At 36.7% G+C, this 22,899-nt stretch overlaps 1 protein-coding gene across 8 annotated transcripts in view; it reads left to right on the top strand.

The window, feature by feature from the left end:
- SASH1 (SAM and SH3 domain containing 1) overlaps positions 1-10,797 on the top strand; it is a 378,674-nt gene extending 367,877 nt beyond the window's left edge. For all 8 annotated transcript variants that reach the window (XM_031968401.1, XM_031968398.1, XM_031968403.1 and 5 more), the window contains 3 exons: positions 1,263-2,392; positions 4,632-4,763; positions 7,185-10,797. In XM_031968401.1, the coding sequence (XP_031824261.1) occupies positions 1,263-2,392; positions 4,632-4,763; positions 7,185-7,448 (1,526 nt within the window). In that variant the 3' untranslated portion in view covers positions 7,449-10,797. The remainder of the gene's footprint in view (positions 1-1,262; positions 2,393-4,631; positions 4,764-7,184) is intronic.
- Positions 10,798-22,899: the final 12,102 nt, after the last annotated feature.

The raw sequence follows: 22,899 nt of genomic DNA, 5'->3' as shown, positions 1-22,899 counted from the left end.
ATATTTCATAACCTTGTCTTTCTGAAGAGTCCAGGTTTTCTTGTAGTTTTTTTGAAGGGAAAGGGGGAATTAGTGTAATATTTGAGCTATTATCCCTTACTTTTTACTAGATGGCTGGCCCAACTCATTTTTCAGAGGTCATTCAGAGGCCATCTCGATGATATCTTTTTTTTTTTTTAATTTTAATTATAGCGTTTTATTGACATAACATATTTATGGGTAATTTTTTACAGCATTGTCCCTTGCATTCACTTCTGTTCCAATTTTTCCCTTCCCTTCCTCCACCCCCGCCCCTAAATGGCAGGCAGTCTCATACATCTTAAACATGTTAAAGTATATCTTAGATACAATATATGTGTGCAGGATATCTTCTTTTATACAGAAAACATCACTGTTAATTTTGTCTATCCTTTTCCCACCCACTGTGCAGCTTTTCAATCATTCATGGGAAGGCTAATTTACAAAGGTCAACTCACAGAAGAATGGGAATAGTGGGTAGTAATCAGGACTTGAACCAGCAAGCATTTATTAAGATCCTTCTATCTGCTGAGCACTAATCTGAATGTTGAGCATACAAAGAGAAAAATGAAACAGTCCCTGCTTTCAAAAAGCTTCTATTCTATCAGGATTAAAACTATCCATATTTAAGAGATATAATTGCACAAGGTAATGGGGAGAAAAGGGTGACATTAGTAGCTTCAGGGTAATCAGGAAAGCTTTTCTGTTTAAAATGGTGCTTGAGCTGGATTTTGATCAAAATTAGAAATTCTAAAAGATGGATGGGCAAGCACAGTACATTCCAACCATACATAATGCCAGGGCAAAGACATGGGAGATGGAGTATTGTGGATGATAAATAACAAAGAAAGAAATTTGGCTGAATCATATATCATATATTGGGGTGTGATATATAATATAAGCCTGGAAAAGTAATTTGGTGTCAGATTTTTAAGGATCATAAAAATATCACAAGGCTTGAGTTCAAGTTCCATGTGGTCAAGTCATTGACCAGAGTTTCAATTACTTTATAAAATGCAGATTATAATAGAATCTACCTCACAGTGCTATAAGATCAAATGATTAGTATCATTAAAGTTAGTATAGTATAAGTTAATATAAGTAAAATACTTTTTGGGCTTCTATACAAATGTAGATTGTTGTACTTCTGTATTAGAGTACCTACATACATCATTGTGAAAACTGCTCAAAAATTTGATTTTAAAGCTTGTTTATGTTTTTTTTTTTTTTTTTTTTTCCCCCAGGGAAGACTCGAAAGACTGTACCAATTAAGTCAGTCACTGATACCCACTTTAAGGATTTCAACAGAAATCAACTGGCCAACTACCCAACTCTGCCATTAACTAAATCAGTAGAAGCTTTGAAGGAGGGAGAGAAGGAATCTAGGCTTATCAGTAGCCACACTCCTCACACTTCTGACATCTGTGTTGAAGCAAGTGTGAACAACTCCAAGGCTAACCGAAGAAGTCTACCAGTTTCCATCTGTAGAAGCTGTGAGACCCTGGAGGGCACTGAAACCACAGACAACTGGCCAAGGTCCCATTCCTTGGATGACCTTCAAGGAGAGCCTAATGCTAAACAAGATGTGCCTAAAAAGGAAAAGGAATCATCCCCTCAGAATGTACCTGAAGTGCCCCAAAAGACAACTGTTTGCAAGTTGAAGGCAAAAACTCCCTCAGATGTCTCTTCTGTTCAAGACCCAGTGCTACTGATCCAAAGCCTGCGATTTTCTGATCCTCAGAAAATTAAAACTAAGACATCAGACTGCCCATCCACAAATTCTTCACATGGGACAATTCCTTGTTTGCCTAAAAACTATGAAGCTCAATCTTCCTCAGTTAAACAGACTTTAACTAGGACTCCCCTAGAGAGTCACAAAAAAGGGCATGATCTTGAAGGAAGAAATAACCCTCCAGTCACCAAAGAAGGGATTGAAGTGGGTCAGAGAGTCACTGAGGCAAGAACACAGCCAAAAATTCCTTCACAGCCTCCACCTGTTCCTGCCAAAAAGAGCAGAGAACGCCTCACTAATGGACTACACCATGCTCCTGTTGCCCATAGTGGTGCCTTCTCTAATCCAGATGTACCATGCTTACCAGTTAAAAAGAATAGCCCTGTTAGCCCTAGTGACTGTCATACAATACCTATTTGTAGGTCTTCCCCAGAACAAGAACCTGGCAGTCCCCCAACCACACGGCCACCATGGCTGTCTGAACTTCCAGAATCCACTAGTATTCAACAGCATGGAGTCAAGTTGGGCCCTCCTTTGACAAGGAAGATCTCCTGTGCCAGAGGAGTAGATCTGGATATGCTGGTAGAGAATAAATTGCAAGCTGAAAATATTGATCTCACTGAGGAACCATATTCTGATAAGGTATGAAGGTCCATAATCTCTCACTGGCTTTCTTTGAAACTTAGGATATCCTGCAATGGACGGAGAGGTCACTCAGGGAATGAAAGTCCTGACTTATCTGATCATCCTTTCCTGGGGGAGAAACAAACTAGAATGGAAATCTCATGGATAGATAGATGTTCTGCTCATTTATAGAATTCTGAATGTTAATAATTCGTTAGGAAAATAATGTTGTTAAATGGAAGGGTTTTAACAGCTAAAATCAGAAGTTGTTCTGATTCAACTGGTTCATCCAAGTAAAAGTAGTCTAAGGCTTCCCTCTTCCCTCTCCACCATTTTGGCAGCTGGACTTTGTAGAGAAGATAGATATCTGGTACTGGAAGAAGGTAGTTTAGACAATTCTCTAAAGATGTAGTTTCTTCATCTATACAATTGCATTAATCATAACTGCCCTATTTGGAAAATTATCAAATAACATCAGAGGTAAAATACATTATACAAATGTAAAGATATTATTTGTTCTGAAGCATATTGAGAATTTTCTGTAGGGATATGGCAGTAAAGTGATAAGGTAAGAATAAAAGAGCAGAATGAGTTTGTGACATTCCTCCATTATTGCATGTATGATATAAGACATATATGGACATTTAATTTATTCAGTAAAGATTCCCTCTTATGTACCTGGTAGTATATTAAGCTAGGAGCTGGAGATACAAGAACAAAAACTAAACAGTTTCTGCTCTTTAGAGACATTTATAAAAAGTAAAAATTTTTGAAAACCTTAAGAATAGAAAATATGGCTTTATCTATCTATTTATTTATTTGTTTGTCTATTTTGCTGAGGCAATTGGGGGGGGGGGGGAAGGCAGGAAGTGACTTGCCCAGGGTCACATAGCTAGGGAGTATTAAGTGTCTGATCCAGATTTGAACTCAGGTCCTCCTGATTTCAAGGCTGATGCTCTATCCATTACACCACCTTCCCTGGCCCTATTTATTAAAAAAAAAAAAAAAATAGCATCATTGTAAAGAAGGTTGGTCTACAAATCCCACTCCTGCCATTTATTACCTATATGACCCTGGGTAAGTCCCTTAACCTCCCAGGATCTTAGTTTCTTTTTTTCTTTTTTTTTCCCCCAAGGTAGTTGGGGTTAAATGACTTGCCCAGGGTCACACAGCTAGGAAGTGTTAAGTGTCTGAGGCCAGATTTGAACTCGGGTTTTCCTGACTTCAGGGCTGGTGTTCTATTCACTATGCCATCAAGCTGCCCCTGGACTCAGTTTCTTCATCTTTATTTTATTTTATTTTTGCAAGGCAATTGGGTTTAAGTGACTCTCCTAGAGTCACACCACTAGTAAGTATTAAGTTTCTGAGGCTGTATTTAAACTCAGGTCCTCTTGAGTCCAGCCCATAGAATACCAACTCTATGCATTGGACCTTCTAGCTGCCTCCAGTTTTTTCATCTTTAAAAAAGGATTGGACTAGATGATCTTTCAGTTTCATTCCAACCACAAATTAATGATCCTATTAATAAAAGGAAATACAAAGAAAGCACTTGCTCAGCCTTGTTACTTTTCAGTATGTCCATGTAATGGCTCATTTTAAAGGAGACAGTATTTTATAATACAGTCTTTCATTACTTTAGTAATGAAATTCACTTATAGAATCAAGAAGGGACCTCACTTACCCTACCTATGTCTGCTTTAGCAAATACTAAAAATGTATTTGTGGTTTTTTAAAAACCATTAACTTCCATGAAGTTTCAAAACCTTCTGAAATCACAGTCAGGAAGTCTAAATCAATGCTTTGAGAAACAATCAATTGAAATGTTATTCAGTGACATTTAAAATAAAAGAAAATTGTATTTAGTGCATAGTTTTTAAATAATTTCCCTAGGAAATGCAGTTATTTAAAAGATAAAGAATAGATTTATTTCCTAATAGCAGTCTTTCCAAAACATTCAATTTGCAGCTAAAAATAAAAGATTGCTTTTAGTGATATTAGATAGTATCTGAAGATCACTCCGTTATTCTGGGATTAAAAATACTTCCTTGAGAAAAATGTACTACTTAATTTGATAGATGGGTAGATTGGTATAATAGAGGACAGGAGTCAGATGTCTTGAATTTCAGTCTGTTTTGATGCAACAACATGATGTTGGACAAACCATTTGAATTCTGAACCTCCATTTCCTCCTCTCTCAAATGGGGAATTTGGAGTAGGTGAACACTATAAAGTTCTTTCTGATTCTTTGGGTTTACAGCATGGCCGTTGTGGGATTCCTGAAGCTCTAGTGCAGAGATACGCTGAAGATCTAGGTCAGCAGGAGAAGGAGATTGCTGTGAAGATGGACCAAATCCGGGTGAAGCAGCTCAGGAAGCAGCACCGGATGGCGGTAAGCTCAGGCAGCATATCTTTAGTCTTTTGAATTTCTTCAAAGTAACTATAACCTTCATTCCCAGACTACCAAAATGCACTGATAAATGTCTATGGAGAGTTTCAGGGGATGTCAGAAAATGGGTAGGATCAAGTACATAGGTACAAAGTACGTAACTCCTATTGCTCCATTAAAAATAAAACTGTACCTTGGAAAAAACCTACAATTGCCCTGTAAAAAGTAGACATGGGAAGGTTTGAAGCTTGTGAGTTAATTGTGAAGCAATGTAGTATTCTACATTCTATTTCTGAAGGATGCCATTGCACTTAATATAAAATTCAAATTACAATCAAATTATTCCCTAACATACCAATTACATTAGAAAAAATGTTATCGGACTGTGTGTGTATACACACACACATATGTACATATATACGCGCACACACATACATGTACAAATATATATGCACACAATACATATGCACTCTAATTTTTAGTGTATATTCAAATTGGTCATGGAATGTATACTTAAAACATTTTTTATACATCTTCTTATGATTGTAATTTTGTTCTATCCCATAATCCCATCCACAAAGTAATCTAAAGGACTTAATTTTGATCCACAGAGGCTATGATTTGAGAATTGTGGTCTCATAAGAAACACAGTGAGACATCAGTGATGGACACTAAACATGAATAATTGGGCAGTCAGAACACATTTCTAGCTTTTGATCCCATTTCAGATACTTTCCCTAGTATAATGGCTACAAGATGATTGATGCCATCATCTGGAGGTAAACATGACACACTAATTCATTATGCTTTCTTGATATTTGACGCCTCGGTGCTATCTCCTTCAAATTGTAATTGGAGCCATTTATAGAGGACTATTTACCTTTAAAATGCCATCATAAAAACACACACAGGACCAGTCTTAAGAATTGGCACCCACATGAAAAATCCCCCATTTCTAATATATGCCCCTTTTCCACTCAACCTTATCCTTTCCTCAAGTTGCTGATCCCTCACATTCCACATTAAATCTTCATGTTTTGCCCCCAGTTATATAGTATAGAGATTCCTAGGAGAAGAAATTTTTTAAGGCATTGGTCATTTATATATTAGTGAATGACTTAAGCAGATGTTTTCTCAAATCAAATTTTAATAGATAGAAGTAGGAAAGAGAACAACAGCTAATTCAGATTAATTATTAAATACCTGCTGTGGGAGGCATGGCAGGGTGGAGGGAGGCAAACATGCTATCTAAGAGGAAAAAGGAGGTTGGAAGTTTGAATAAAATAAAGAAAAACTATTTTCTTTATAAGCAATCTTGAAAGAAATGTCTTAAATTTCTATTGATTTATAATTTTGCTTAGTGCCAGCCCAGTATGAGGTTTTAGTAGAGAGAAAATTGGCTGAGGCATCAAAAAGGTTCTTTTTTAGCCTCAGTTTCCTCATCTATTGAAAAAAAGATTATTAATAATATATCTGTCCTACCTATTTCTTATAAAAGTTACTAAGGTTGCAGAGGTTCACAGCATAACAAGGGGAAAGGACCTTAGAAATCACTTAATCTAACCCTTTCATTTTAGAAATAAGAAAACTGAGGCTCCAAGAAGCAAAATAGTCTGTCCACGGTCATATGGATAATTAATGAAATACTACTAATAATATGATAATAATAATGATAAATGATATTATTTCTATTAGATATTCCACATCCCAAGTGAAATATGTATGAAGGCATTTAAAGTGTGTAAAGTATTTGACTGAGGCTAGATTAGATGTAGCAGGTAGTTAACTGGTCTTGGAGTTAGGAAAACTTGGTTGAATTCTCCCTCTGGGCAAATCATTTAACCCTGGTCAGTCCTCTAGTATTGCAAGTTGACCTACAGTGGTAAAGAGAACTTTCCCTCCCCAAATTCCCTGAGAAGTGAAATCACAGATCTGGTTTCTGTTCCTAATCAAAAAGAGTTTTTTCTTTCTTTCTTTCTTTCTTTCTTTTTCTGAGGCATATGGGGTTAAATGTCTTGCTCAGGGTCACAAAGTCAGGAAGTGTTTGGTGTCTTGAGGCCGGATTTGAACTCAGGTTCTCCTGACTTCAAGGCTGGTTCTCTATCCACTACGCCAACTAGCTACCCCTCTTCTTCTTTTTAAATACAAGATAATGATAGGTAGGAATTTCAGCATATTAAGACAGTAGAGCAATTTTATGTGTGTGTGTGTGTGTGTGTGTATATATATATATATATGTGTGTGTGTGTGTGTGTGTGTATGTGGCATGAGCAATTCATTCTATCATTCTAAGGTCATTGAAAAGCATGACATAAGCTCAAAGAACAGCTCTAGACTTGACATAAGAAATCACAGTGAAAGAGACCATTGCTAGTGACATGTACAATGTAAGCATCCACAGAATTCTCCTTTTTCTTTCTTTAGATCCCCAGTGGAGGACTCACAGAAATCTGCAGAAAACCCCTTTCCCCAGGCTGTGTGACCTCGATCTCTGACTGGCTGATTTCCATTGGTCTGCCCATGTATACCAGCATCCTCATGGAAGCAGGATTCAACACTCTGAGCCAGGTGCCTTCTCTGTCACAGACTTACCTTCAGGATGTGGGCATTACAGAGGAGAGACACATAATTAAGCTCGTCACAGCAGCCAGACTCTTCAAACCACCCCTGAATCCGGAAGCCATGTAATGAAAGGAGGCATCCCTTTAAGAGCCACTACCCTTTCTTTCACTGTGCTTAATAAAACCCATGCAATTTCTACAAAGTCCTCCAGAAGAGCAGGGCGAGCCTTGAGGTCTGGCTCAACGAGTTAAAGCTTGACCAAGAACTGGAAACTGTCTTCTCAGTGTAGACAAGTAACCAAGGCCGTCCTTTATCCTCCAAAGGAAAGTCAAAGAAGGATTTTTTGTTTTGGAAGTTCATGGGAGCCACCACACAGATCTGTGACAGATGGCTTTTGCAAATCTGTTTTTTTTTTTTTTTTTTCCCGGGTAGGATAAGAGTGGGTGAGTTGTTTGAGGGAGCTAAGCTGGTTTCCCAAATGTACTTGGAACATCATTCTCTTTCCTGTTGCTCTGCATAGTACTGAGCGGCCAAACAGGTTTTAGCTAGGCCAAAGTAACAGACTCTGGAGTTAGTTTACAGTATTGCCCATTTTCAGTTTCTCATGAGTAAATGAGATTGGCACCAGGAACAAGAAAAATCTTGTTTTGTTTGGGTTTGGGTTTTTTTCCCTTTGATAAAGTCATTTTATAATAATTGCTTTCTAGCAATCAGCTTTTTATTTGCCTTAATGTAAGCTCTTAAGCAGTATCATAACTAGGGTCCCATCACCTGTAATCATACTTCCAGATCTTCAGCTTAAACTGCCATCTAATGTCCTGGGATGTTTCTGGACAAAAACAAACAAAAAAAACCTGGCTTTTTAAAATGTCTCACTTTAAGATGGCCAGTGTTTAGGGTTGTTTTTCAGGCACAGAGTTCATGTTGGGTTTCAGTTCTTAGACTAAAAAAATCAGTAAATATGTCTACAATTTACAGAGATATCTTTTCTTGTGTGTGTATTTGTGTGTGTGTGTGTGCGTGCAGTAACTGCCTTTCATTTTAATCATTTTTAATATTGTTACCCTGTCAATCATACCCCAGCATCGACTTGGTATTATGACCCCAGCCATTCCAGATTTTATTTTATTTGCTCATAGGTTATCTCTGTAAAAGCCATTAAGAGACTGAATTGTTCAGAAAGAGGTTTCAAAGAAGGAAACAAGTTGGTAGGTTGTTTTGTAGAGAGTTAAAGTGTTTGTGTTGCATTTTTTTAAAAGTTGCTGTCTTTCTTTTCCAAATGCTTCTTGTATTTCAAAGAAAGTTTCATTTATGAAGGGTTGGACAAATGACTTTTAGCCATATCTTTTAAGGATTTACATATATTCACAAAGCAATGTTAAACATTTTAACAAGTTCCATCTTTTTTGCAGCTTAAATTCTTGTTTTCTAGCAGATGCTGAATTCAAGAGACTGACCCCTTAGGTAGGGTTATGCTATATCCCCTCCAATAACATCTTTTTTTTTTTTAAACTTCTTATTACAGACACTCATTTGTACAATAGATGTCACAGTCACAATTTTGATAGCTTTGGACAGACACCGGGCTTTGCTTAGTTGATAGTTACAAATACTTTCATTTAGCCATGAAATTCCCCATGAAAAATTATTTCATTATGTCCAAACTATCTTCATATTTTTTCTATCACTACCAGCAGGTTTTTGAGGTAAAGGAGAGAATCTTTATGGTGACATATTTTAAATGGGAAAATTAGGTATGACTGAATGCTTTAGTCAGTGGCAAGACTTTCCTTTTTTTAAAAAAAACAACAACAAAGGATCTAATAGCTAACAATATTAGACTTTATTTCCTGTGGCCGTTTGGTTTTTAATGATTTGTTTCTCCGTAATATTCAGCTTTTCCAAGATCTGATGTAAAGGAGTTGTTGGGACACAGCCTAAGAATAGTTAAAGCTGTCACTTTATATTTAACCCTAATTAGCATGTCATTTTATCCTGATTAAGCACTTGCATTCATGTGTCTCCCTTCATATTTATGGAAACATGACTTATTTAGGGTGCCCAGAGGTTGAGGATTGCTGGTGTGACCAAATTATTTGAAAATATTTCAGGAGATAAATCATGAGATTTGTAGTGCAAAATGGACTCTCTCCCTCCCTAAGTAAAGGTACTCTTTGGAAGCTCTCTGTAAGCTACTGAGAATACCACAGTTGGTTGAAGCACTGTAAGCTCTAGAGGAGAGATGATTAATTACATGTGACAAACCCTAGGGAAGGAAATTTTTTTTCTGAATTACTGAATTTTCCCTCCAATAGATATTTTATTTACTAGAATCAGGAGAAATGGAAACTCTTGAGCATTTCAGAGAGTTAGGCCAGATTCTGTGTCACCTTTCCTTTGAAATGATTACATGGGGAAAGCAGGAGAGGTTTGAACCAAATCTAGGAACCATCTATAATATTAAGAAGTTTGGGGGGAGGGGTAGTTTCCAATTTAAGTAATCTGGGAAATGTGTGTTTTTAATACTGGTTTTTATGTGGTTTTACAATATGTTTTATGTTTGATCTCCTTTTGCTTTATACTTTTTAACTTGATCCTCAAAAAGCCTTAAGTTTCTGTGTGTGGTTGTCAGCTGAGGTATGAATGGTCAGGTCTATACACATCATCTGACAGGTGGGAGGTTTCAGCCATATCGAATTTTTAATTAATTCTTTGTTGGGTGCAATTCTGAGCAAAAGTTAAGTTTGTTGACTGTTGTAAGCACAAAAGAAACCTACTGAGCAAGTTCTGACTCTGGCAGATACTTGTTATATGTCCACTGTGTTTAATTTTTACTTCAAAAGTTGTCTGGCAGGAGCCAGCCCCAAATACTGTTTACATTCCCAGATGATTTAGCTAACACATAACACTTTCTTCAATGCCCTGTTCTCCTTCTTGAATCTAAGTTTGGGTGAAATCATGAGATTCTTTTGTTGGAAAATAGTTCATTTTCCTAAGCAAAGCTGGAGAAGTCAGTTCACCATTATGCTGGTGGTACACTGTTCTGTCACATTTGCAAGGGAAAAAAAGATTGTACTCTGGGTCCAAGTTACCTTGATTTTCATTTGTCATATTTAGGGGAAACAAAAACTGTCAAGCAAGTGACATAACAACTAACAATGTTGCACTTTCTGTATATGAAATCAATATTTAAATAACTTATTTTTCTCCATTGCTGTTCTTAAACAATGTAAGTAGCTGTAAGATACCAGTACCGATATGTTCTTGCAATTTGCTTCAGCCCAAGAAAGCGGTGTATTGTTTAAAAAAAAGTGTAAAAAGTATTGTGCTGTTTCATTTAGCAAAAACAAAACAAAACAAAAAAAAAAAAAAACAAAAAAAGTGGACAAAAGGGTTTTCCTGTGTATCAAAACTTGTCTATAATTATGTCATTTCTGTTGATAGAAAAAAAAGTAAACAAATTTCTTCAACTGAGTATGTCTGTTCCTTTTTCAACTTGTTGAAAATTGAAAATGTATTATTATTAGAAATTCTTTAAGAATATATATGATTATTAAATATGATACACATTATGTTAAGTGATCTCCTTCCCTATGAAAATTACTCTCTACTCTTTATCTTGATTCAAGTTTGGAACAACATGTATTCATCTAAATTCACTCATTTGCATGAAAATATTATTTCCAATTAAATTATACTTTATCTTCATCTTGGAGTATACTTTAATATACAGTGAAATGAACCATAGTCATTCCCTTTTGCCATCTCCCCCAGTGTCATGAAAAAAAAGTCTACTATAAGAGAAACTGACTCCAAATCACTTGACAAATTCTTTTTTTCCCTTTTTTTTTTTTTTAAATAATTATAACCAAATCATTTCTAATAGAGCAGTAATGAACTGAACTAGCTATACCCAGAAAAAGAACTCTGGGAGATGACTAAAAACCATTACATTGAATTCCCAATCCCTATATTTATGCACACCTGCATTTTTGATTTCCTTCACAAGCTAATTGTACAATAATTCAGAGTCTGATTCTTTTTGTACAGCAAAATAATGTTTTGGTCATGTATACTTATTGTGTATCTAAGTTATATTTTAATATATTTAACATCTACTGGTCATCCTGCCATTTAGGGGAGGGGGTGGGGGGGGGTAAGAGGTGAAAAATTGGAACAAGAGGTTTGGCAATTATTAATGCTGTAAAGTTACCCATGTATATATCCTGTAAATAAAAGGCTATTTAAAAAAAAATAAAAAATAAAGTAAGGTCTTCCTGATTAAAAAAAAATAATAATAATTATAGCTTTTTATTGACAGAGCCTATGCCTGGGTAATTTTTTTTACTACATTTTCCCTTGTACTCACTTCTGTTTTGACTTTTCCCCTCCCTCTCTCCACCCCCTCCCCCAGAGAGCAAGAAGTTACATATTACATATGACTTGACAAATTCTTATGCCTAAAAGGGGACAAAGCCCATATTTCTGTACTGAGGAAAAAGGAAAGAATTAACAAATTTAAATAATAGAAATTAACCTAGATTTATCATGGAAATGTATGGTTATGAACGTTTTTGTAAGAATATTTTAAATAAATTACTACAGTTCACAGGGGGAACTAAAGTGAATTCATTGAATGGCAGTCTGTCACACTATTTTGAAAAACTTCAGAAATCTGATCAATACAGTAGTCAACCACAATTTCAGAGGACTGAGGGTGAAACATACTCCATACCTCCTAAAAGAGGGGAGATAGAATGACCTGTACCTCTTAGGTATAGCCAAAGGTGAGTGAGTGAGTGGAGTGGGATTAATTTTTCTTGATTATGCAGATTTATTTTTATTTGAGGTAGGAAGTGGGAAAAAGAAAAAAATAAATGCTTTTTAATTGAAATTAAAAGTTTAAACAGTCTGGAACATAAGATAACATGTTGGAGTCACAATTTTGTTAAGTGATTTTCAATTCTTTGAGACTCTCTTTGGGGTTTTTGGTTTTGGTTTTGGTGTTGTTGTTTTGTTTTGTTTTGTTTTTTAGCAGATCCTTGTGTGGTTTGCCATTTCCTTATAAGTTCTTCCTCATTTGAGGAACTGAGGCAAATGGGGTTGTGACTTGAACAAGTTTCACCGTAAGTGACCAGACATTCTATCCACTGCATCACCCAGCTGCCTCTAGAGTAAGAATAACTGGATTGAAATCCCATTCTACTTAAGAAGAGCCAACATAGGACAAGTCAACCTCTCTGGGATTCATTTCCTTATTTGAAATGAGAAGGTTAGACCTGATGGATAGATAGCCTGTAAGGTCCTTTCCAGCTATAAATCCAGGATTCTTTTCAAAATGCAAATAATGTTATTAATTTGCTTTATGAGAACAAAATTTTCAGTTTTAATCTGGACCTTTTCTGGTCAAGTTGAGTATTTGGGAAAAAATTCTGAAGGTAAACTTCAAGTTTTACTTAGTCCATGGTGGACCATTTATCAGAGTCCAAAGAATACAGTTCCTAATTCCTGGAAAACCTTGAGCAAATACAAAATTTGCTCTTAATCTTAGTACACAGTACATTTCATGTCTTTTGCAACAAATTATAAATAGGGGGGCCATAGGACATGTAATCTGGAGTCAGAAAGCTTCTGTTGAAATCCTGCTTTGGCCAGTGTAACTGTAGGCAAGACACACCTTCCTGACCCTGTTTCTTATTTGTAAAATAGAGTTGAAATAGGTTGGACTCTTGGCCATGAGATCCCTTCCAACTTGATCTGTGATCCTAATTCCATTAAGAATTTATTGAGGAACTATTTAGGTGGTACAGTGGGTAGAACACCAGGCCTGGTCAGGAAAACTCATCTTCTTAAGTTCAAATTTGACCTTAGTTGTGTGACCTTGGACAAATCACACCTGTCTGCCTCAATTTCCTCTTCTGCTCTAGTGTCTTTGCCAAGAAAGTCTTAAATGGGATTATGAAGAGTTAAGACACAACTGTAATGGCAGAACAATATTGTTATTTTTTCCTCAGTAGTATTTAATTTTAACAAATGCATGTGAAGATAGTTTTCAATATTCATTTCTGTGAGACTGTTCCAGATTTTTTTTCCCTCCTTCCTCCATCTCATCCCTCCCCATGATGGTAAGCAATCTGATATAGGTTATACATGTATACTACTTCTAAACTTATTTCCATATTAGTCATGTGCAGGAAAAATCAGACCAAAGAGGGAAAAATACATGAGAAAGAAAAAGCAAACAAAACAAAATATTAAAAAATGTGAAAATACTATGCTTCAATCCACATTCAGTCTTCATAGTTCTCTGTATACAGATGGAATTTCCCATCCCAAGTCTACAAATATTGTCTTAGATTACTGCATTACTAAGAAGAGCTAAATTTATCATAATTGATCATCACAATCTTGGTGTTCTCTTAGTTCTGCTCATTTCACTGGATTTCAATTCATAAGTCTTTCCAGGCTTTTCTGAAATTAGCTTACTCATCATTTCTTATGGAACAAAAGTATTCCATTATATTCATATATCATACTTACTCATCCACTCCCCAAATGATAAGGATCCACTCAATTTCTAATTCCTTGCCACCAAGAAAAAAAAAAAAAAGAGCTGCTACAAATGTTTTTGCGCATATGGATCCTTTCCCCTCTCTTTTAACAGTGTTATTTTGTACCTAACTCTGTTTTATTTTGTTTTGTTTTGTTTTTGTACTACCAACTCATTTCTTCTGAGCCCTTATTGAAACATGACATATTTCAAATGAAATCAAAATGTAATGAGCAAATACCCCCAACAAGACTGCATATTCTTATAGCTTAAATAGCATCAAAAGATGTTAAGAGTTATTCACCTGGTTGGATTTTTTTTTTTTAATTCCTCTAGGTGTGGAGAGAACTTAAAAGTACTCAAATCCAAAGCAAACCAAAACCTCCAAATGTTTGCTGAGTATCTGCTCCACAGAAACTGGTTGATTTGTTAATACAAGAATTTATTAAATAATAATGATAGCCAACATTCACCTGGCAGTTACCGTGCTAGGTACATTACAATAATTATTATCATTTGATCTTCACAACAATCCTGAAAGGTAAGTACTTTTATTATAATACCCACTTTATAGATGAGGAAATTGAGGTTAAAAAAATAGTTAAATGACCTATCCAGGGCTGGCAAGTATCAGATTTCACATTTGAATTCAGCACTTCTTGAGTCCAGTATTATATTCCATTCCATCCACAGCTCCACATGCTGGAGATGCAAAGACAAAATGGAGAACTGGCTCATTATAGCTCTCATTCTAAGTGAATTTTGACCTTCTTGCTATTCTTCATATAGCACACTCCACTGTATTATTTTAAAAGGCTTCTCTTTAAGCTTTAAATGTTTTCCCTCCTCATCTTTACTTTCAAGTTTTCTTCAAGATTCAATTCAGTCTCTTCACTCTTCAAGAGATCTTTCATATTCACTCACACTATCAGTCCATCTCTTTGACATTCTCACCAATTTACCCTGTATATATCTTATTTATATATAGTTGTCTAAATGTTTTTCTTTCCAATTGGAACCTAAGTTCTTTGAAGGTAAGACTGTTTTTTGCATTTAGCAGTGCCTGAGGTAAAGAAAGTGTTTAATAAATGTTTGTTGGTGCGAAGGAATGACAGTTTGTGATGGTTCTGAGCAAGGGGTGAAAGGATAATTAAAAGCAACAACAATAATAAATAATACAATTACATATTACTAATTATATTATGTGATACATGCTCTATACATTATTGATATTTAGTATTACAAATAAATTTAAAAATCACTCAATAGCATTTGTTATTGTATGCTTTGGAATGTATTTAAAAAGACTGCACACATTCAACCTATATCATATTACTTGTTGTTTTGGAGAAGGGAGAGGTAAGGAAGAAAAATTTGGAACATAAATTTGGAAAAATGAACTATTTTTATATGTATTTGAAAAAATGAAATACTATTGAGGTATTTTGGGAAACGGCATTTTAACAAATTCCTTAAAATTGACATTTATTCTATCTCTCCTCTTTTTTTAAAGATGGATCCAGAGGCTAAGTGAATTATCTAGGTTCCCACAAGTAAGCATTGGAGGTAGAATTTGAACTCATCTCTTCTGACTCCAGAGCCTGCTTTTGTTAAACCACATCACACTGACTACTTTAGTGTTAATGTTGTTTTCTAGGCTGCTGTTTGCTATCATTTGATAATCTCTACAGATCATTATTACCTGTCAGTGTGATCAATAACAAGTCAATACCATAGGTTTTTTTTTTTTATTTGTTCAACTTCTCAGACTGAATTAAGTGTTTTTTGTTCTGCTTCAAACAGCCCACAAAATGAGACATGTTAAAACAAGTAACTATGCCCAACCCAAATCTCCAAGGCTCCTGCTTCCAACTATAAAATACAAGGATTCTAACCAGAAAATTTCATTAAACAGTCCACTTCAAAATAATGTGCACCAGAGGGCACTGCTCTGCTAGCCTGAAACAGGGGAGGAAATATGCTTGTAAACTGCTTGAGGGAAGCCATAGCGAATAATCAAGCACACTTAGAAGAAATGCAGTCAATGGAAGCAATGATAGAAATGAACTGGCTATGATTCCCGCCCTCCACAGCTGGAAGAACAGCTGCTTTGCCCTCCACCCCATCCCAGAGCAACAGCGACCAGCTGCAAAGCTGAGCAATTGGGGGTGGGGGGAGAGGAAGATGTGCAGACATCGCAGATCAGGAAAGAGCCCCCAGTTATCAGCACAGTATTAAGGTTCTGCGATGTAAAAACACAATTACCCATCACCTAAGCTGCCTCTTCAGATTTCTCCTGAAAGTTGAATTAAGGACAGAGGGTGGATGAAAAAGAGAGAGGGTGAAATTACAGAAGCTTCAATCTGCTTCAGCTGACAAGGGCAGCCCCAGGACATTATCTGTCCTCACCCCCTAGTGGTGCTGTTGTTGCCAAATGCAGGCAATACTTCCTCTTTTTCTTCTCCACTTTGGAAGTCTGCATAATTGGCAGCTGCAAAGAAACAGTATCAGGTTCCAGAAGAGGTGATCTCCTCTGAATTTTGGAATGAAACTAAGTTTACATTCCAGAAAGAGAAGGCGGGGAGAAAGGGAGGATTTGACCCCACTTCAGTACAAAGAGTGGTTCATTGCTTGCAGCAGAAATGTAGTACCCTTCCAAATAGGCTTAGCTTTTGAGATCCACAAAATAGAAGTGAATGCTCAGGGCATTCTTAGGCAAAGAAAGACAAAAAATTATTCCTGTTGTTATGGAGATCACAGACTAATTGGGGAGCTAACAAACAAATGGTCACGTGCACAAAGGATGTAGACAGGTTAAACTGGAGATAATCAACAGAAAGAAATAAAGGGCATCAGGAAAAACTCATAGAAGGTGGATATTTTTTTCCTGAGGTAATTGGGGTATAAGGCACTTATGCCTTGCCAGGGTCACACAGCTAGGAAGTGTTAAGTGTCTGAGATTAGATTTGCATCCAGGTCCTCCTGACTTCAGGGCTGGTGCTCTACCTACTGTGTCACCTAGCTGCCCTGTAAAGTGGGATTTTTGCCCAAGAGCTTCCAAGTATCAAGAGACAGCTGGTGAAAGTGCCTGAAGTCAGGAGACAGTGTCTTATTGTATGTATTGTCACAGTGACAGACACATAGTAGACACTTAAAAAATACTTTTTCAGTCATGCCCTGTTCTTTGGGACCTCATGGACCAAACGTCTATGGATTTTTCTTGGGAAAGATCCTGGAATGGTTTGCCATTACTTTCTCTAGTTCATTTTACAGATGAAGTAACTAAGGCAAACGGAGCTAAGTGATTTCCCCGGGGTAACACAAGTAGTAGACACTGGACTCGGTGCTCTATCCACTGAACCACTTACCTGTCCATCTTGACACATAGTAGGTACTGAAGAAATGCTTGCTGACAAATTCTAAGAATTCTTGCAGCTCTAAGTTCTATGATTTCAAAGTGATCTCTAAAGACCTTCCGAATTCATCAGAACAAAAAAAATTTTTAAGGTTATTAAAGTCAGTCTTAAGATGTATTTGTATCTCTAAAACTTATGAAGAAAATGAAGCCCAGAGGAAGTAAATGAAATATTCGAGGTCACACCAGAAGTGGAAGAAATAGGATTTCAACCCAGGTTTTTTTTTTTTTATTATAGGCAACAAGGTGGTACAGTGGATAGACTGCCAGTTTTAGAATTAGGAAAACTCATTTTGAGTTCCAGCATTAGCCCATCCTAACTGTGTGATCCTGGGCAAGTCACCTAACTTATTTGCCTCAGTTTCCTCATCTGTAAAATAAGTGGTAGAAGGAAATAACAAACCACTCTGCCATCTTTACCAAGAAAACCCAAAACAAACCCCTGAAAATGAGGTTGGATACTATTGAAATGATAGAAAACCAATTTTCTGGTTATCTATTATGCCATGTACCCTCAGCTATGGAGCTTTTTTTTTTTTTTAATGGGGGCATATTTGTTGTTGATGACATTATATCCAATGGAAAATTATCTAGGATCATAGATTTTTGAGCTGCAAGAGACTTTAATGGTCATCTAGTCCAAACTTTTGATTAGGCTAGCAGTAAGGATTCAGAATAGGGTTTGAGACACTGGTTGGAACATCATGCTTCTTTGGTTGGCTGTGTGAAGTAAGGGGATGATTAGGATTAGGATGGAGGCTAGGAGAGCGAGGACTCTGCCTAGTTTATTGGGAATTGAGCAGAGGATTGCGTATGCAAATAGGAAGTATCATTCTGGTTTGATGTGAGGGGGTGTGTTTAGTGGGTTAGCTGGTGAGAAGTTGTCCGGGTCTCTGAGTAAATCTGGTGAGAATAAGGCTAGAAGGAGGAGTACGAGGAGTAGTAGCATTAGGCCCAAGGCATCCTTGATAATGTAGTATGGGTGAAAGGGGATTTTGTCTGAATCTGGGTTGACTCCTGAGGGGTTGTTAGAACCTGTTTCATGGAGGAATAGTAGGTGAACGATGGCTAGTGCTATGATGATGAAGGGTAGAATGAAGTGGAAAGCAAAGAATCAGGTGAGGGTTACTTTGTCTAGTGTGAAGCCTCCTCAGATTCATTCTGCTAGAGTGGTGCCACCATAGGGGATAGCATCAACAAGGAACAACAACAAGGAAATTAAGCATCAGAATGTTTAGTAGTTTGCCCACTGTCACACAAGCATGAAGGGGAATAGTTGGTTTTTGAGCCTTTGTTCTTTCTCCATTGCTAAATCCAACAGGCTTCCCATTTGCCCTCTTCTGTTGTCAGTGGTACTTAAAGAGAATATTATCTGCTGACAATACCTTCTCCCACTCTCAGAGTGATGGGGAGGGAGACAGTATCATTCATCCATTTTCAAAGACTCAAGTCATTTGGTCTTACATAGAGAAAGAAAAAGAGGGAAAATGCTAGTGATCACTTAGCTGTTCTCTACCCCATCTAGATTTTTCTTCCTGTTTCCAAAAACAGAATGTTTCTAATTAAATGCTTTCAAGACCCACTTGAAGGCAGCAAGATTTGAGTTCTAATTCCACTTAAGATATTTCTTAGCTAAGTGATGCCAGACAAAACACTTAATCCATCTCAAGATAAGTGAGCCAGTTGGCAAGCTTTAAACAATATGTAAGTATGATCCATTATGTTTTGATCTACGTAGATCATTTATGGAGTGCTATAAATCTTACTAGCTCTTTATAAGTATTATCTCATTTGAATGAGAACAGAGGGAAATGGTAATACAACAGCAGCAAAATCCTCCCTTTATTCAGTAGAGTCACTTTAAGCTGATTGAAGGACAAGTAAATTCTAGCTGCATTCCCTATTAGCAATTGTAAGATCCAGCAGTTCTCAGTTTAATCAGGAAAAGCTGTCTGTGACATGTTAGAGGAATATCAGAATTCTACCCCACCTCCCCATGTACAAATGTACAGTACTTGGAATTCCCATCATTGGCCACTGGAGGAAAAAAAATCACATTTTAAAGGCAACTTTTTTTTTTTTTCTATTCACCATTCCAGGTGCTGAAAATACAAAGAAAGATAGAAGTGAAATTTTATTATTGTTGTTTCATCATTTCAGTTGTGTCCATTTGTTATTGTGACCCCATTTATGATTTTCTTGGCAAAAATATGGTAGTGGTTGGCCAGTTCCTTTCCCAGTTCATTTTATACAGATGCGGAAACTAAGGCAAACAGGGTGAAGTGACTTTCCCAAGTTCACACAGCTAGAAAGTGTCAGAATCCTACATTCCATTCTGAAAGATGATTTAAGATATCAAAGGTATTATTAATAATAAAATTATTCACTGGGAAGAACATACAGTATGGCATATTGGAAAGGCTCCCTGGGATTCTTGGTTTAAACCCTACTGCTGACTTTCCTATATGTCTGGGCAAATTACTTAAGTTCCTTATCTGTACTTGTATAGTTTTGTATTGTACTAAACCTAGATAAGGCATTTCTTAAGCATTTGCTGTGTGGCAGATACTATGTATGCTAATCATTGAAGATACAAATACAAGGAAAAAAAAAATAATCCCAGAACAACAACTAAACAATAGTACCCACTCTCAAGTAGTTTACATTCTGATGGAAAGTGTGAAGGGGCATTCAGGCCTTTGGAGAGTATTTCAATAAGTCTTGAGAGTACAAAGTAGAGCCAGAAATGAAAGGAACATGCACTAGGAACCTTATGAAATGATAATCCTGGCTACAGACTCGCCAATAGGTGAGAGTACTACAGTATCAGGAAATCTTCAAAAGTGGTGCGATGGCCTTAAGAGGTCTCTCTTCCAGCTCTAGATTAATACGATAATGATCTGTTAACCCAGCAGTTCAAATTATCTTATCAAATTGACTAGACAGACAATAGAGTCTCAAAGTAAAGAACACACATTTTGGAGAAATTCTGCTTGGAGAGGGGGCAGCCAGAGGACAATGTAAGGTCACTGAATATTTAGAAAGAGGGATGCCAAGAGAAAGAAGGAGAGTTATTAAAAATGTGACTTTAAGGGTATGAAAATAACCCTAACTTTGCCCAGAGCTGACTGTATATGATCAGTACTAAAAATAAAAATAAATATTAAATAGTTCAGTCCTTGGTCTTTGTGTTCTTTTTTTTTTTTTCTAAACTCTCATTCTTTGTGATCTCATCAACCCTTCCAGTTGCAATGATGGATAGACCTCCAAATCTGCAGCTCCAGCCCCAGATTCCAGTGAACAAATCAATTCTGTAGAGTCCACAGGCTCTGAAGTCAGAAGAAGCAGTGGGATATGAGCTCCTGGGTCACTAGGAGGAGTTCCTGAAGCACTGATAAAATTACTCCTTGAGGCAAGCAGAAAAGGACAGTGATAGGGATCAGCTTAACCTTACAATTCCATCCTCTGTGGAGGTTTTGGGGAATCCCACCTTACTGTATCCAGCAGAAAGCTAAATTATGTCAAACACTCAAGTTTAAAATTTCCCCTATAAATCTATCCCTGGCTCATGGCATTTTGGCTGAATCCCTTTGGGGTTAGCCTGCCATGTCTACCTCATTGGTATCTTTCTCCTTACCTTTCCCCCATTCCTCATGGTATCATTCTCTTTATTATAATCATTATATGTATATAATTATATATTACACATATAATATTACATATTATATACTCTTTTAGATGGGTAAATCACTTTTAGAATTTAGCCTGCCAGTAAATAGTGTATTCCTACCTCATGAGGTATCCCTTTTCTCCTGGTTAATTGTGAGTTCCACTAGGGAACTTGTTTTTCCCATGGTTAATTGTTAAAACCCCTTTCCTTACCAACTACAAGCTCTCCCAAATCTATTTCATATTTACTATTCCTGGTATCTATTGTATCTCTTCATTTTGTCTGTAACCTCTTCTCATAAATAAACCTACCTTTTGCCAAAGAGAAATGCCACTATGAATTCATCACATAAACCCCAAATTTGGTGCTAATTGTTCTCAATCTCATCATTTGGTAATGGACCTAAAACACATAATTTGGTGCCAAACACTAACATTTGGTGTCAATTTTTGAACCTCAATTTCCTCATTTGGTGCTGTACCTGACATATCAATATGGCTAAGTAACCATAGTCATGAACTGTTTCCAGAACAGGAGAGAAATCAGCTTTCCTTTTCAAACAAGCTGTCCTTAGTGAGAAGGACTATATTATATGTATATGGCAAATATCTGCCTCTGTCTTACCCCACTACTTCTCAGAGTTAGGCTGTAAGAGTTATTCATAAGTTACATATTCAAACAGATCTATTTAGACTTTCAGAAAAGTTGCAGATCCTAAGAAGCAAATCCAGAGACAAATGTAAAATTAAATGTAAGAGTTAAGGCTATGTCATGTGAAAATGAAGCATTTGACACCTGGGAGGTATGATTTGAACTCAGACCTTCCTGACTCTGGGCCCAGAGCTCCACTGAACCCTCCAACTGCTTCCTAGGCAAATAGGGGTTAAGTAACTTGCCCAAAATCATATAGCTGTTAAGTGTCCGAGGTCAGATTTGAAATTAGGTATATGTGACTCCAGATCCAGTACTCTTATCTACTGCCCTACCTACTACCTAGAATAGGAAGATGCTAGATTAGGAAGGGGTTTAAATGCTAAAGAGAGGGTTTTATATGGGTCAGTGGTGATGGGCCGGACTTGTGCTTTAGAAAATTCACTTTGGTAATTGAATTGAGAATGGATTGGAGTAGAGAGAAATTTGAAGTAGGGTGACCATTTAGAAGATTATTGCAACATGGCCAACAAAATGGAGGACCAGTGACTGATCTTCATGACTTCTAAAACCTCTAAAATAGAAATTATGTGCAAGAGATAAAGCAAGTAAGACATCAAAAACCCTAACCAAGTAAAAACTGAATAGAAAGTGTGACCCCCTACCTTGCTCGTTCAGCAACCCTTCTCCCAGCTACCACATCCTGGCAGGGCTACACAAGAACTCAACAATACTTACAATAGAACTTAACTCCTCTCTCTTTCTTCTTGCGACATGGAAAGCCAAATGGCATAAGCTTGCTCCAAATATTCTTACCTTCCTTCTCTGCGTCAAAGAAAACCAAAAGATAAAAGTTCTCTTTGGAACTGTATCATGGAGGGAACTGGTATAAAATACCAGCGTATGTAGTAGTCCACTGGACATGAAGGAAAGTAGCATCTAGCTGGGGCCAATTCTGTTCTAGAAGCCATCAAATCTGGTGATTAATTCTCTAGAATGGGAGAAATCTAAGGTAGTTTTGAGCTCTAGTCCCTGAGGTATTCACCATCAAAGGAGAATGAGTCAGAAAGTGAAATAAATAGGATAATGTAAGGGGAAAAATACAGAAATGAGCTATGGTCTCATGAGGAAGAAAATGAACAGATAAACCAACTAGATCAAGATAGGGAGCCTAGACTTCTTTAAATGAATATTGTAAGAATATTGTAAGATTGGAAGATGAAGAACGAAGATTCTAAGATAAGATGAAGGAAATGAGAAACTAGGTGATACAGTGCATAGAGTACAGGGT

Source organism: Sarcophilus harrisii, chromosome 4 (assembly GCF_902635505.1).
Source record: "Sarcophilus harrisii chromosome 4, mSarHar1.11, whole genome shotgun sequence".
Classification (NCBI taxonomy): domain Eukaryota; kingdom Metazoa; phylum Chordata; class Mammalia; order Dasyuromorphia; family Dasyuridae; genus Sarcophilus; species Sarcophilus harrisii.
Note: the sequence above shows the minus strand (reverse complement) of the source record. Positions and strands in the feature narration are given on the sequence as shown.